Here is a 13,045-nt window from a genome sequence, read left to right as displayed (position 1 = left end):
GCAGATTCGAGTAGTCCCGGACGACACAGAAGACAAATCAGCTGATTTGGACCTTTTCATGTGAGGTTTCATTTCTTTTTCTTTCTTATTTTTGTTTGTTTTGCTTTTTTGCCGTGACTCATCTATTTTACTTGATTACATGTATCTCAATCTGAGAACATGCTGTCAAAAATGGAAAACCACAGCTTGGTTAACCAGGCTGTTGTCAGGTCCGCCAACTACTGCCGCATTTATGAATGTTGTGGTCAAACATTCTTGCCGCACCCGGAAACCTCGAAACAGCCACGCAAGCTGTTCCCAGATCGTGCGAACCGTCATCCAACCCACCGTCTCCCAGCCTCCCCAACCAGTCATGACTTCTTCATACGCTCTTTGCATTCCATCGAGGACGGCATCCTCGCAGCCATAGGATGCGTGGATATGACCAAAGACGTGAAGCCTTGGTCTCATCCTTGCAACCTCCCATGACAGGTATGGACAGCCTGCCCGCTGGGCACCACGGGCGTCGAGATGGAACTTCGGTGGCCCATGGGTGACGAGGATGTCCGGAATGGTGCGCAAAGGAGCAAACGTTTCGGTCCAATATTCGGGATCTGATTGGTACTGAAAAGCCGACGTGCCGTATTGAGGCGTGAAGGGACTGCCAAATATCATGAGCCTCCGGGCACGAAATTGCATATGTTCGTTTGGTTGCGCGGCCTCCGTTTCGACTGCATTATGACAACGAGGAAATTCGAGCGTGATCGAAGAATTTTGGAGGTAAATCACGCTTCCCCAGTCGAGATCCTCTTTTGTCTGTGATGATCCGTATCGTCTTTGTGGATATTTCTCGAGAAAGACCTCGTCCAGCAGCACATCATGGTTCCCTGCGACGAATACCTTGTAACGATGTGGTTGCGAAGATAGCCATCTTAGCTCCGACTGTACCTCGTCGAACGAACCATTCTCAGTCAAGTCTCCGGCATGGATGAGAACATCACCGTAAGGAAGCTCAGGCCGGGTGTTGTGTGTGTCAGAAATGCACACAACTCTGATTGTATCTTCACCCGATGGTTGCGGTGTAGGGCGGACATAAGCTGAGTACAGTTGGAAAAGCTGCTGCGCAGCGCGCCGCTTCCGCTGACCTGGCATCCTGATGCTGCTGAGTGGTTGTGACTGTGAGGCCATAACCATTGTCTTTTGGCTTGGGGCGATGTTGAGATGGTATCCAAAATCGCAGCCCCGAAGAGTAGGGCATGTTCTCATGCTGAGCATTGGGTGGGTGTTGCAACAGTGGAAAACCAGACATGGCCGTCTTCAGGTTGGCAGATTGACCCCGAGTCACCGTATTAGCCTTCGGTCTAACAACCCAACGAATCGGAAGCACCGCAAGATTTATAGGGCCAACAGGCACTCATCGACAACGCCACGTACATCTTCCAACAACTCGTCGGCTAAGGTTGTCAAGTTAGTGAGAACCTTTTAAAAGGATTGTTCCATTCGAGGCCGTGGAAGTGTGCTCGTCAGATTTTTGACCGTGCCACTTTTCTCCACCAGAGCCCGATCGCCCCCGACGACCGACAACCTTGTATCGGAGCGGCGGACAAAGACACAATCCCAAGCTACACGTCACCAATCACTCTCGGCCTCGAGCCTTTCAGCAATAATATTCTAAGAGATGGATGGAATGAGAAAGTATCTTCGGGGATTTGGATCAAGAATTTGGGCCCCCTCACGATCAACACAATGCAGCCCTTGCTTTCAATACATGTCCGACCTCCATCTTGAAGTCGGTCAGCAGTATCTCACCTTCGACTTTGACGTCACCGCTCCTAATCTCATTCTCGCTGGAGACATTGGCCGACTCATCGACTACGAGGGCTACATCTCGTTCCTGCAAAAACAAACCGTCCGCTACGAGCGCGTATTCCTAATTCTTGGAAACCATGAGTTCTACGGTCTGTCTCTCGAGGCTGGGCTCGCGAGAGCAAGGGAGCTCGAAAATGAGTCAGTTTTGGAGGGCAGGATGATCCTACTTCAGCAGAAATCCTTCGTGTTCGATATTGAGAGAGTTGCCGTTATTGGCTGCTCTCTTTGGTCATTCGTTCCCCGGGACTCGGCTCGTGCGGTGCAGGCTGTTGTGAACGACTTCAAGAAGATTGAGAATTGGAGTATAGAAAAACACAATAGCGCCCACGCCGAGGATCTTGCATGGCTGCGGAAGGAGGTACAGCTTCACCAGCCACACACGAAGGTCCTCATAGTGACGCATCATGCTCCACTCATCGACAAGACGGCCAGTCCGCAACACAAGGACAGCCTGGTCAAGTCGGCATTTGCTACAGACGTGTTGTCTAATATGAGAGGGGGGGCTTGGAGTTCAGTCAAGTATTGGATATTTGGGCATACGCACTGGACCACGCAACTCAAGGTGAAGGGCATACAGGTAGTGAGCAATCAGCGCGGTTATGTCTTCCCGGAGAGCAACTTACACCTGAAATTGGAAACTCAGGCGCCAAATCACATGTTTGATTCAAAGAGTACAATAGTTTTTTAAAGAAATCATCAATTGTATTGCATGCTCAGCTTGAAGATGCATGACGTGCTATCGTGAATTACTCAGTCGCAAAGGTCTCCTGGCGGTCGACAAAGCAAAAGATGGAGGCTGGACGCCCGTAATGGACACATGTAGACTTTGGCCCAAATTTGTCAAACTCTAGAGGCCTCTAGAGATTTCCGTAGCTTCTCTCGTCCAAAAAATAATTTATAAATATTTTCATATTTTATTAAATAATGATTAAAAAGTATATCAATATTTCATAAAATATATATCTTTATATACCTTTATATTTTATAAAATATTATTAAACTATATGTAAATAGTTTATAAAATAAGTATTTTAATATACTTTAATATTTTATAAAATAATAATTAAAGTATTATTAATATTTTTATAGAATAAGTACCCTTGTATACCTTTATATTTTATAAAATATTATTAAACTGTATGTGAATAGTTTATAAAATAAATACCCTGATGTACTTTAATATTTTATGAAATAATAATCAAAGTGTTATCAATATTTCATAGAATAAGTACTCTTGTGTACTCTCATATTTTATGAAATAAGTATTATTCTTCATTGTGGAGAAGGTTCAGATGGTCATTAACATTTAGCCCTCTCCTGTGAGAGACCACGCAACGCATGCGGCACTTAAGCATTCGAAGTCCAGCTGACTCTTGTAGAATGCTATGCTAAGAAATTTTTGACAACCAAGTCAATGGTATATCTGACAGTCCCGATTTACAACGTCCATCGCCAGGTTTATCCGCCGGTCTTCGTAGCTCAGACTTCGTGATACCATCGGGCCATGATCTCTTCTGTCAGTCGACAACTCTATCATGGAGGCTTCACGGGTGTCTGAGCTGGCTCGTCAGCCTGCGACCACTCCAAAAGAGAATATCATAAAGTGTCTGTGTGAGACAGTCTTGACACTGGCGGAATCGTTAGTTGTCAAGGCTATCATAAGTATAGAACGCGCCATTTGTATTGTGTTCGGTGTCCTGGCTGGAAACAAGTATTTGTTCTTCACTTTATCTAGGGCTTCGAGCTGGCTGCAGGTTTGTACAGAGGCTACAGGCTCGGGGGGTGGTAGATGGGCATGACTGCCATCAACTCTCACGGGGAGGACTCAGCTTCGGTATCCATCCAGTTTTGCGTTTTATGTTCGCTGATTGTTTCCACGAGCGAAGAGCCTTGAACCACATACAGGTAGTTTTGAGCCCTGGCGAAAGTGGTCAGCGGACTGGCGTCTTCTTGGCGATGGAACCACTCTCTGGCGGATGTGGGCGCTGGCGTAAGCTGATGCCTGCCAGCCAACTGCCAGCCACATGTACTGCGCACCCAAGCATTCATCCAGCTTAGGTAGTCGACGATGTTGACTGCATTTTGCACTTATGGCTGGGATTCCATGCCAGACAACATGTTAAAAGTCCAAGTGCGAAATCGATTTGAGATTGTCATGGCCCATATTGCTGGCATACATTTGCCATCCATCGAAAATTATGACCTCTCCATGGCAGTGTTCGCATCGCTAGGCCTGACGCTTGTTAGGTCTATCCTAGGACAGTGTCTTTTGGAGCTTTACCCAAGTACGAAATCTGACACCTGTGTCACTCACCAAGTACGAAAAACTCAGCAAGGCCTCGGATTTCCCAGTAGAAACCCAGTGATCCTGTAACAGAAAATCATCCAAGTACGAAATTCTCCCGGGCAATGGCATGTCAAGTACGAAAATCAGGAAACCGAAACCTCAGTCGATGCTATGCAACCTGCCTTTGGTTTTACATGGACACGAACATGCACACAGAACAACAGCTATTCTGAGACGGTCCCTATGTCCAGCCCCACGCCCTCACATACACATAACTACTATTCAAATTTATATATTTTAAATACTATTTCAAAGATTAATAAACTTATAATAAAATAAAAGTATTATATACTGAGTTGCTAGGTGGGAGATATTCAAAATAATATTGACTACTTTATCTAGGTTTCTTTTTTTATATTAAACTACATTATTAATTGCGTTTTAATACTTTAATACCCATTTTCCTTGTGGAATTCTAAGCGTTTCATTTATTCTTACATAGTAGAGAACTTTCTGTTATTACAAATTTGAGGACTTTTCCTATGTTAATAGGTAATTATACAGTGGGAAAGTTCAGTTCTTCCTTGGTAGCCGCGCGAGAGATTGATACTAAAGATCTATAAAGGGCATTATTGATATATCCATGGCCTAAAGCTTTTAATACTCAAGCAGAGTCACGGAAGAAATTGCTAATTGGTGACCTTTCAATTTACATTAAAGTCCGTATGACCTTGTCCGTTGCCCTCTGCATTTGATTCTACGGATATAATATAGATTTAGTGGTCGATCTTTATCCACTGGGCGCCGTGGCAGAGTGGTCTAATGCGATAGACTAGAATTTCTCCTCATAAGGATTCTGGTGATCTATTCTCTTCGGAGGCGCATGTTCGAATCATGCCGGCGTCGGAGCTTTTTGCTGTTTTGATCACGGGTCCCCGCAATTGCTGTTATCTTTCTCTGCTCTCTACCTGTCTTCCTCCCTGTCAGCCATCCTGGATATCTTATTTATTAATACTTTTAATTTGTATGTTATATAAGCCTTTGCAGGGGCATTAAGAAGGTGGAGAAATTTGGTCATTGTAAATAGTGAAGATAGTAAACCATATATTACTCAAAGGAAACGCGAAGCTAGGGACATGAATACTAAATTGCATCTTTGGTTGCCTAGAAGTAGTTCTGAACCTGATATACCTCACGATACTTTAGATTATGATTCCGGCAAAGTTCCTCATATACGAAGTTATAATCAGATGCGACGAGGTCCACCTGGACATATATCAGGTGCGAAGAGAAATTATGTCAGATGAATGTAAACTGCTTACTGTTACTATGGATAAGTTCAACACCCTCTAAGGCCACATGATAAAATTGCCTCAGCATTAAGAGCTGGGCTTGCAATTTTCTTTTGTACTTGAATTTTTCTGAAATACAAGAATTGCGTAGCGTTTACATCTTGCATGATATGGTATTTATCTGAGATGACGATACTTAATGTGTGTATTTGAAACACGTTATAACTCTTTCAGTGGTCATCGATGTAATAATGTACCGCCGCTTCTTTCCCTCGATATCACCACAATGTCCGTTGAGCCTCACCATCAATAGATGATTAAGAGACTACCATCATCCTCCTTCTCAGCCGTACAGCCCTGGTTGTACAAAGTGGAGCTGCTGAGGCCTTCAATCGCAGTGCCTCCGTTGCGCGAATACAAGCAGTCGTCGAACTGCAGCTCCATTCCAGACAGGTCCGCGTTGGAAAAGAAAAACTCCTCGGACATCCACTCAACAATCGATCGACATGTGAAGCTATTGTTCGACAGGGTAAAGCTCCTAGATTGGCCGGTGTTCAAGTTTCGTGCGGTCCTTTGTGCGCAGTCATCAAGTCAGCCGTCAGCAGATATTTGGCACTTGGCGTAGTTCCAGCAGCGACACGAATAGAGCGCATTTTTCATGAGGTTTGCGAGTTTACGAACATGGTACCCTCAGTTCCGCCAAGATCAATCCCCAAGCTCAGCTGGACCCGATCGCCTGGACGAACTGCCTCCTGTTAGCACTTGTGCTGACGGCACCAAACATCGCTAATCGGTTCTCAAACTCACAGGACATATCTTTGACTAGATTCACGTATTGCTTGCTGAAATCGCTGTCCCACTTCTGAAAAACTAGCGTGTATTCGGCAGCACTGTTGGTGACCTGTTGTTCTTCTTCTTAGCACAACCAGGTGCCCCACAACTGTTTTGAAAACTAGGTCGAGGATCTGCTCGACTTTGGACGAAGGAGATGATTTTGACGCACGTTGATGTCCAAGCCGAGTTGGACAAAGTCCTTAGTGCATGATTGGCCTGTGATACCAATATACCCCCGGAATGCGGAGCCATCATATGCGGAAAGGTTGGATGGTATGGTGATTGTGCCCGAGACACTCGTGATTGATGGCGAGTTAGGACTAGACTGTTCTCGAGCACCACAGAAAGCTTGGCCAGCCACGCGGAACGAGGACAGCGCCAGAACCGCGGTACGAATCATCACAGGCAGCTTCATTGTTTCGGAGGAACAAAAATGCCGTACGCTGAGAAACTTCCTCGCGGATGTGAAATGAAGGTGATCAGGTATAGATAGAGATCGCAAAGATGTGAAAGCCGAAGACAGGAAGCATATCTTACGTCGAGACGGTCACTACCTTGCTACCACCTTTTATACCCAACGCATGCCCATTCTACTGTGCTATTCAGCGGTGCGTCATCAATCACGATGGTTACTCAAGAGCGAGGTGTGCTTCGGACTCCAAGATAGAGTCTGACTGCATCTATGAGCTAGGGGCTGTGAGTCGGTGGATCCTCGCTGCAGGATTGAAGGGATCGTATGATGCACCAGGACGGTGACTACCTAACCGTTGCCTGTGTTCATTCACGAGCATTTTTGTTGCTACCGCAGTACTTGGATTCGCGATACTCGTTAGATCCTACAAGCGGCATCGTTTACAATTGTTGAGGCCGTTGTTAGTTGCGGCCAGATTCTATACCTATAGCACTCGGAGCAGCCAACGTTCCTACCAATATGGTCTTAGCAGTGCGACTGGTAACCTACATGGATGAGCAAACCAGGGGTATTGTTACACACAGTCAGTCGGCTTTCCTTAAAACTGACTGATCGGTCCTTCTTTCTGTCTTGGCTGCATGTCCTTGCAGGCTTTCTCTTTCACCTTCTGTTTTTGGCCGCTTTCTTCAGCGGCTAGGCAAGAATGAGAGTACTCGGAAAGCGAGGGAGGCGAACATAAACCGACCTGGTGGGTAATCGCAACTAATTCGAAAGAAGGACAGGCTTGATCAGCCAAGCTGGTACCATCCGCATTAAATGCTGGCTGATTGAGCGCTTGAAAGAATTGCGCCAGTCGGCTCGCAAGAGGAGTCGAGTCGATTTTGCATTATAACATTGGCTATTCAACATAAGCAGTCTTGAGTTCGAAGTTCTGATAAGCTGTGAAAGTATGTCTCCTAACGTTCACAGTGGTGGTGGGGGGGGGCATACGGCTTGGATCAGATCTCTTTAGTTGGCAAACACGGTACCAAACAATATTTCGCCGCGAAAGGGCGGCATAGGCATGCTTTAGCCACTTAGCTCTTTCCATTGGCGTCTCACATGTTCATGTGTATCAACTTGTTTCTTGACGTCTGGGTAATGAAGTATGGCTCCATGACATGTGTCTGCTCAGTGTCATGCAATCGTGTGAGGAGCATCAGAAACTGCAACGAATGCAGTGATTGTGCTTAAGAATGATCAATAGGATGGCCTGTATAAGGTTTTCGCCTCCAACCACTAAGTACTACTTCTCTGCCTCCTCCCATTTCTGCCAATCGTATAGTCGGGGGTCGAACCCAAAATCCTCCTCTTTCTTGCTGTGCCACCTTACCAATGCTTCTGACTTTTCGATCACCACCTCATTCCAATGAGCCCAGTCATCCACCATCCGCTCGAACTTGTAAGGCTCGACCATCCTATGCTTCCTGACACCATGGACGTTCGCCCGGTCTATACAGATGTGGTACATAGTCCAGGCCATACTGAAATCGACAAGTTTACCCTCAAGGTAATTTCCTTGATGAATATCCCTGACTAGTATACCTAGCTTATGCAGTTCTTCAAGATCAGCATACATTTGCGGAATTTGTGATGCGATCCACGGTGTCGAAGCCTCAACGTAATCTTTGACTATAGCTCTCAGGGGTTCGTGACGGTGGACCTCCCAACGCCAGAAAAGCCCATCGCAGCTTAGAGGTTCAGGATGCTTTTCCCAGTCTATAAAGTCTTCGCCTAAGCCTTCAGTAACACGTCGTTCTTGATCCTTCGACAGTAGGACATAGCCGTGAGCGCGGATAGCCAGCTCCTCACGGTTCTCCTCCTTGAGGCGTCCATAGACGCGGCATTCGCAGTTAAAAGGGTCCAAATAGTCTATATAGTCCTGTGGCGTAGGTTCTGGTCGTTGTAAGGGATCTAAATGTGGTGGCAAGACGACACTTCCTTCAGTCTCTTTCAAGTACTCCCAGTTTTGGAAGGAAAACTAGAAGCCGATAATTAACATTAGAAATAGACCCTTGGCCAAGAGGGGCAACGGAGCGAAACAGGAGGGAAACAATTATGCATCTAGGTACCCAAGTGCTGTCCTGGTTGTTAAGATGGGGCGATGAAAACTAAACTTACAATCTTGAGAGCATATACACTGCCATCGATATGGACTTTCCAGACTTTGGAGTCCATATCCTCATCGTTGCCAATGAATTCAATAAACTCGATGTCAGCGCTGGCTGTTCCTCGGAACGGCTGAAGCTTTGGGCCACGAAGTCTAGGAAGAGGTAGTCTCTTCGTCGATGACATGTTGTCTAGGGTTGACGTCTTGTCTGGAGCTGACATTTTGTTCGGGGCCGAAATGCTGTTGTGCGAGCCATTGATGGACGGAAAGGCGTCCGGCACCGAAGTCAGTTCTGCGACAGATGTAATGAGGAGGCGCGGTGCTAGCAGACGACTTCGTGATGAGATCCAACCGGGGAGAAAAGGTCGACTTGTCTCGAGCGACTGAAAGGGAGGGGTGTATGGTGGACCTTAGAGAAGAACGATGAACAAGCCCCAAAGATGTTGCCTAGTGTTGGGGGCGAGAACGGCCCGCTTTAAGTAGGTACGTGGCCCAGCGGCCGGACAGCACCACACTGTCTAGAATTATATCAACGTTTTCCCTAGAACTCACTGCAACCTTATCTTCGTTCAAGATCACACATCGAAATATAAATCACACAATGTCTCCGTCTCCCTCTCGCGACGCTTCTTCAACTCCTGGAGAATCTAGGTGTCGTAGCATTCTATCTCGGAAAAATCCTGATATTGTAGACGCTTGGGATGGCACCAGTCATTCTAACACGAAATCTGGAAAGCATGCTTTCGACAATGTGATCTTTGAAAAGAAGGCTGAATGCACCATTCAAGACTGTAAGGACTCATCATGTTTTATCCTCATAGACTCGTCAGTAACTCTCCCTTAGGGATCGACTTTACATATGAAGCCATCGATCTTGCTTACGGGGATGTGTTGAACCAAGTCCCTCGAAACCACCAGCCTCCAACCATCACGCCCAGGACAATCGAGCGATTGATCTTGACATATTCGTAATTGTTTCTAACCTTGTAGGCGGGCTGGTCGTGGATATATAGCGATTGAGGACTTTTCCTTTCTTTGGCTGATGTCGACATGATACTGAAACGAGAATACAGAGATCTCTCGGTTTCGCTGTCATCTGAGAATATTTTCCATGAGTATAAAAGTCTGGGTAAAGCATGCACTGTAGCTGTGTATGCGCCATTGTTCTCAGATGCCTAGCTTATGCTCTAGAACTTTTGTACAGACTTGTCGCTCACGTTGGGCAGCTCTTCATTGAACCTCTAGGGCAATTGAAGGGAGTGACGGCGATGAGGTTGGACTGAAAATTTTCAGACAGCTCAACTTTATTGTTGGCGCTATTTGCATTGATCTCTGCAAATGCAACTGCCTCTACCAAATTACCAGCCCATGGTGTTTATGTGTGCGGTGCGCGGCGCATTGTTGGAGCATTCGGCTAAGACATACCCAGCAAGTGTCTGCTTTTTGACTTTCAATATCAAATGGATTCTTCGCAAAGAGAGCTGATGTGCGCTGAGGGCAATTGCCCTAGATAAAAAGCCATAGTTGCTTGAGAGGGCGGGCAAAGGGTATTCATTGGGGCTGGTTGCCGGGACGTCGGACAGCCCGGGGCCACCATTGTTGACCCATATGGAGGGAATTCTAAGACGGACATTTCATCCTTTCCTGGTCCCCGGGAAATGCTTCAGATCTTGGCAGTCCGCTGCTCCTCTCCGCTGAAACAGACATACCTAGCACAGCTTGGAGGTGCCGAGAAGTCATCGCTTCTCGCGGGATAAATTTTGTGAGATTACCACTGAACCATATACCAGACCACCCAGCCACGTGGTTTGGCACGCGAGAGCTTAAATCGAACCCAACAATGACTCGCTGGCTGACAGCTTTGGGCATACACACAGACGCAGAGCGGCAGTGGGGAAGGGGGCCAAAGAGTGGGCGATCGACGAGCCCCAGAAACTCAAACTCTAGATAGCACTTTCGGGCTTTTTCGCGGCACCGGTGGCCCAGCGCGGCTTGGTCATCACGGAGATATCGACGGAGCGCTGAGTCCGGTCCCTGAAACCACGGGGACACGCGGAGCTTACGGCCCCCGAGGTTACGCTCTCGCTGTCTCAGAGATCTCTGTGTGTGGGGCGAGGCACGATAAGCAAGGTGAAGATCGGCCACGAGAAACCACGTGGCTTGGTGAACCCCGATCGGCTGGTGTGGTGAGCAAGTAGCGTGTGCTCCGTCGGTGTGCGTAGGGCTGAGGCCAAAGAAGTGACAGCTCAGTCAGCGCTGCGTGCATCACAAAGCCATTGCCGATGTCATCCGCCAGCGGTGTGCAGCCGCTCCTTAGCAGTCGCAACATGCTCTTTGACCTGGCCGGGCATGTACATTACAACGAATAACGTAATGGGTTCTCACGATTGTAAATGCAGTAAGGGCAAGTGTGGCTCTGTCAATGTCTTGGATTGTTCAGATCTTCTATCTACCACCTCCTCCGTTGAAGGGCCTATCATCCAGCCAGTCTACTCCTTGAGTCCCGCCGTCTCATCGTCAAACATCCCAGCCAACGTCCATGTACACTTCCCCTAACCGTATCCAAAGCAGAATTAAGCCCAGGGTATTTGATTCGGTCAGTGAAGAAAAAAAAATTGTAAGACAGTAAAAGGATTTCCAAATTTGTGGGGTGTTTTTTTTAACACCTGGGAAAAGAGACGCTCTAGCTGTCCCACAATTGCTCGCTCGCTCGCTTTTTTGAACTCCATGCCATGCTTGTTGTGACAAATGAAAGGTGGCGACCAAGGAAATGAGGAATGATGGTACAGTAGAAGTGCGGTAGTATGTAAGTTATGAGCATATATGTTTAGATCCACTTGCTCTGGAAGTTGTTCATCTCGCTCATGAAGTCGTCCACGACCGAGCTAACTGGTGCCGCCAGCAATGGGGGGCTGGCAACGACCGAGACGGGGGCCTTGCTGGTGCCGTCCATTGAGGTTCGCGGCAGATGGTATCCCTGGAACGCATTCGCAAGGGATTGCTCTAGCGACTCGCGGCCCATTTTGAGGCCAGACTTTGATGGTTGGAGAGTGGAGGGCGGCGAGAGGATATCCGAGTCCGTTTCATCATCCTCGGCCTCAGAATGGTAGAAGGATGGGATTTCGGTATCGTTCTCAGTTTCGGGCGATGAGGCATCAGTATCACCATCATCGTATATAGATCCTTCGTCGGACGAGAAGGAGAAGCGTGACGTAGGGGTATCCTGTTCATCATCGAACTGGACTTGTAGTGGCCGTGAGACCGCTGTTGGGGGCTTTGTTGCGGTCAAGGTGACAACCGACGCGTTCTCGGGCAGTCGACGCAGAGTATCTGCGGAATAGTTGCGAGTGACAGGTGGGGGCGGCGACAAGATCGTCTTTGGGCCGGTCTCCGAGGCGGCAGATGTTGCGAAGTTGTCGTCATCCTCCTCAGCGATATCGTCCGGGATGGACAGGAACAGGCGCTCTGCATCGTCGGCCGGTGGTGTCACCACTGCTGTGTCGTCGGAGAGGAACCTCCGTAATGAGTCCGGTGACATGGCTCGGGTCCGGCTTCCCTCAGATGCTGAAGAGCCAACACTCCGTCGCTGCTCATCGCCACAGGAAGAGCCAGTGACCGATGCATCATCAGAATGTCGGTCACTGCTGGCCTGGGATGACACGCTGTTCTTGCGGGTGAAGAGTTTCCGTGGTGACCACCAGCTCGGAGTCGGTGAGATGGAGCGGTCAGATCGCTTGTGCTTCAGTGTCCGGATAGGCACCTGCGAGGTGGTGGGCCGGTAGGCTGGGTTCAGCAACTCCGGCGCGGCAGGGGCTGGCCGAGGTGTGCTGTACTTGTCTTGCGGAGACATGGTCTTGAAGTCTTCGCGTCGCACTGAGCTGAGAGATGCACTTCGTTTTCTGTCTGACTTTTCGGCTGGCACCCACATCATATTTACAGTCTGGCCAGGTAAATATGGGCACGTCGATGTGGAGGGAAGCGAAGGATCGTGAGTCTCGACGGAGCAATCCAATTCGTACTAATTAGTGTTAGCGGACAACACGCCTCTCCAAGGGTTATTAACCAACACCCAGCCACCAACTCACGTAATAATAGTACGGCTGGCCCATCTTCAGGCCACCGTTCCTTCGTGACGATCCTGGCCGGTCGCCGTCATAAATGACGTCCTTGAAAACATGGCACCCACGCCATTGCCTGCGGTCGCGTCGGCTGTCGCGTTCCAT

At 47.9% G+C, this 13,045-nt stretch overlaps 5 protein-coding genes across 5 annotated transcripts; 1 reads left to right on the top strand and 4 right to left on the bottom strand.

Moving 5' to 3' along the window:
- Positions 1 to 165: 165 nt before the first annotated feature.
- Positions 166 to 1,173, bottom strand: J7T55_009307 (uncharacterized protein; the record flags this gene model as incomplete). The annotated part of the gene is made up of 1 exon (XM_053142259.1): positions 166 to 1,173. The coding sequence occupies one exon, from the start codon at positions 1,171 to 1,173 to the stop codon at positions 166 to 168; it is 1,008 nt and encodes a 335-aa protein (XP_052995148.1).
- Positions 1,174 to 1,747: 574 nt separating this feature from the next.
- On the top strand, positions 1,748 to 2,658 carry J7T55_009306 (ser thr protein phosphatase superfamily; the record flags this gene model as incomplete). Its single annotated transcript, XM_053142258.1, has 2 exons — positions 1,748 to 2,519; positions 2,603 to 2,658. 2 exons carry the CDS (start codon positions 1,748 to 1,750, stop codon positions 2,656 to 2,658), a joined length of 828 nt encoding a protein of 275 aa, XP_052995147.1.
- A 3,075-nt stretch (positions 2,659 to 5,733) lies between these two features.
- J7T55_009305 (uncharacterized protein) lies at positions 5,734 to 6,676 on the bottom strand (the record flags this gene model as incomplete). The annotated part of the gene is made up of 4 exons (XM_053142257.1): positions 5,734 to 5,998; positions 6,109 to 6,172; positions 6,235 to 6,328; positions 6,431 to 6,676. 4 exons carry the CDS (start codon positions 6,674 to 6,676, stop codon positions 5,734 to 5,736), a joined length of 669 nt encoding a protein of 222 aa, XP_052995146.1.
- Positions 6,677 to 7,958: 1,282 nt separating this feature from the next.
- Positions 7,959 to 9,874, bottom strand: J7T55_009304 (uncharacterized protein; the record flags this gene model as incomplete). Its single annotated transcript, XM_053142256.1, has 4 exons — positions 7,959 to 8,164; positions 8,258 to 8,594; positions 8,834 to 9,155; positions 9,705 to 9,874. 4 exons carry the CDS (start codon positions 9,872 to 9,874, stop codon positions 7,959 to 7,961), a joined length of 1,035 nt encoding a protein of 344 aa, XP_052995145.1.
- Positions 9,875 to 11,649: 1,775 nt separating this feature from the next.
- Positions 11,650 to 13,045, bottom strand: J7T55_009303 (uncharacterized protein; the record flags this gene model as incomplete). The annotated part of the gene is made up of 2 exons (XM_053142255.1): positions 11,650 to 12,840; positions 12,908 to 13,045. 2 exons carry the CDS (start codon positions 13,043 to 13,045, stop codon positions 11,650 to 11,652), a joined length of 1,329 nt encoding a protein of 442 aa, XP_052995144.1.

The sequence above is a fragment of the Diaporthe amygdali genome, assembly GCF_026229845.1.
Source record: "Diaporthe amygdali strain CAA958 chromosome Unknown NODE_10_length_1141467_cov_65_626103, whole genome shotgun sequence".
Classification (NCBI taxonomy): domain Eukaryota; kingdom Fungi; phylum Ascomycota; class Sordariomycetes; order Diaporthales; family Diaporthaceae; genus Diaporthe; species Diaporthe amygdali.
This window is presented reverse-complemented; position numbering and strand designations above follow the sequence as displayed.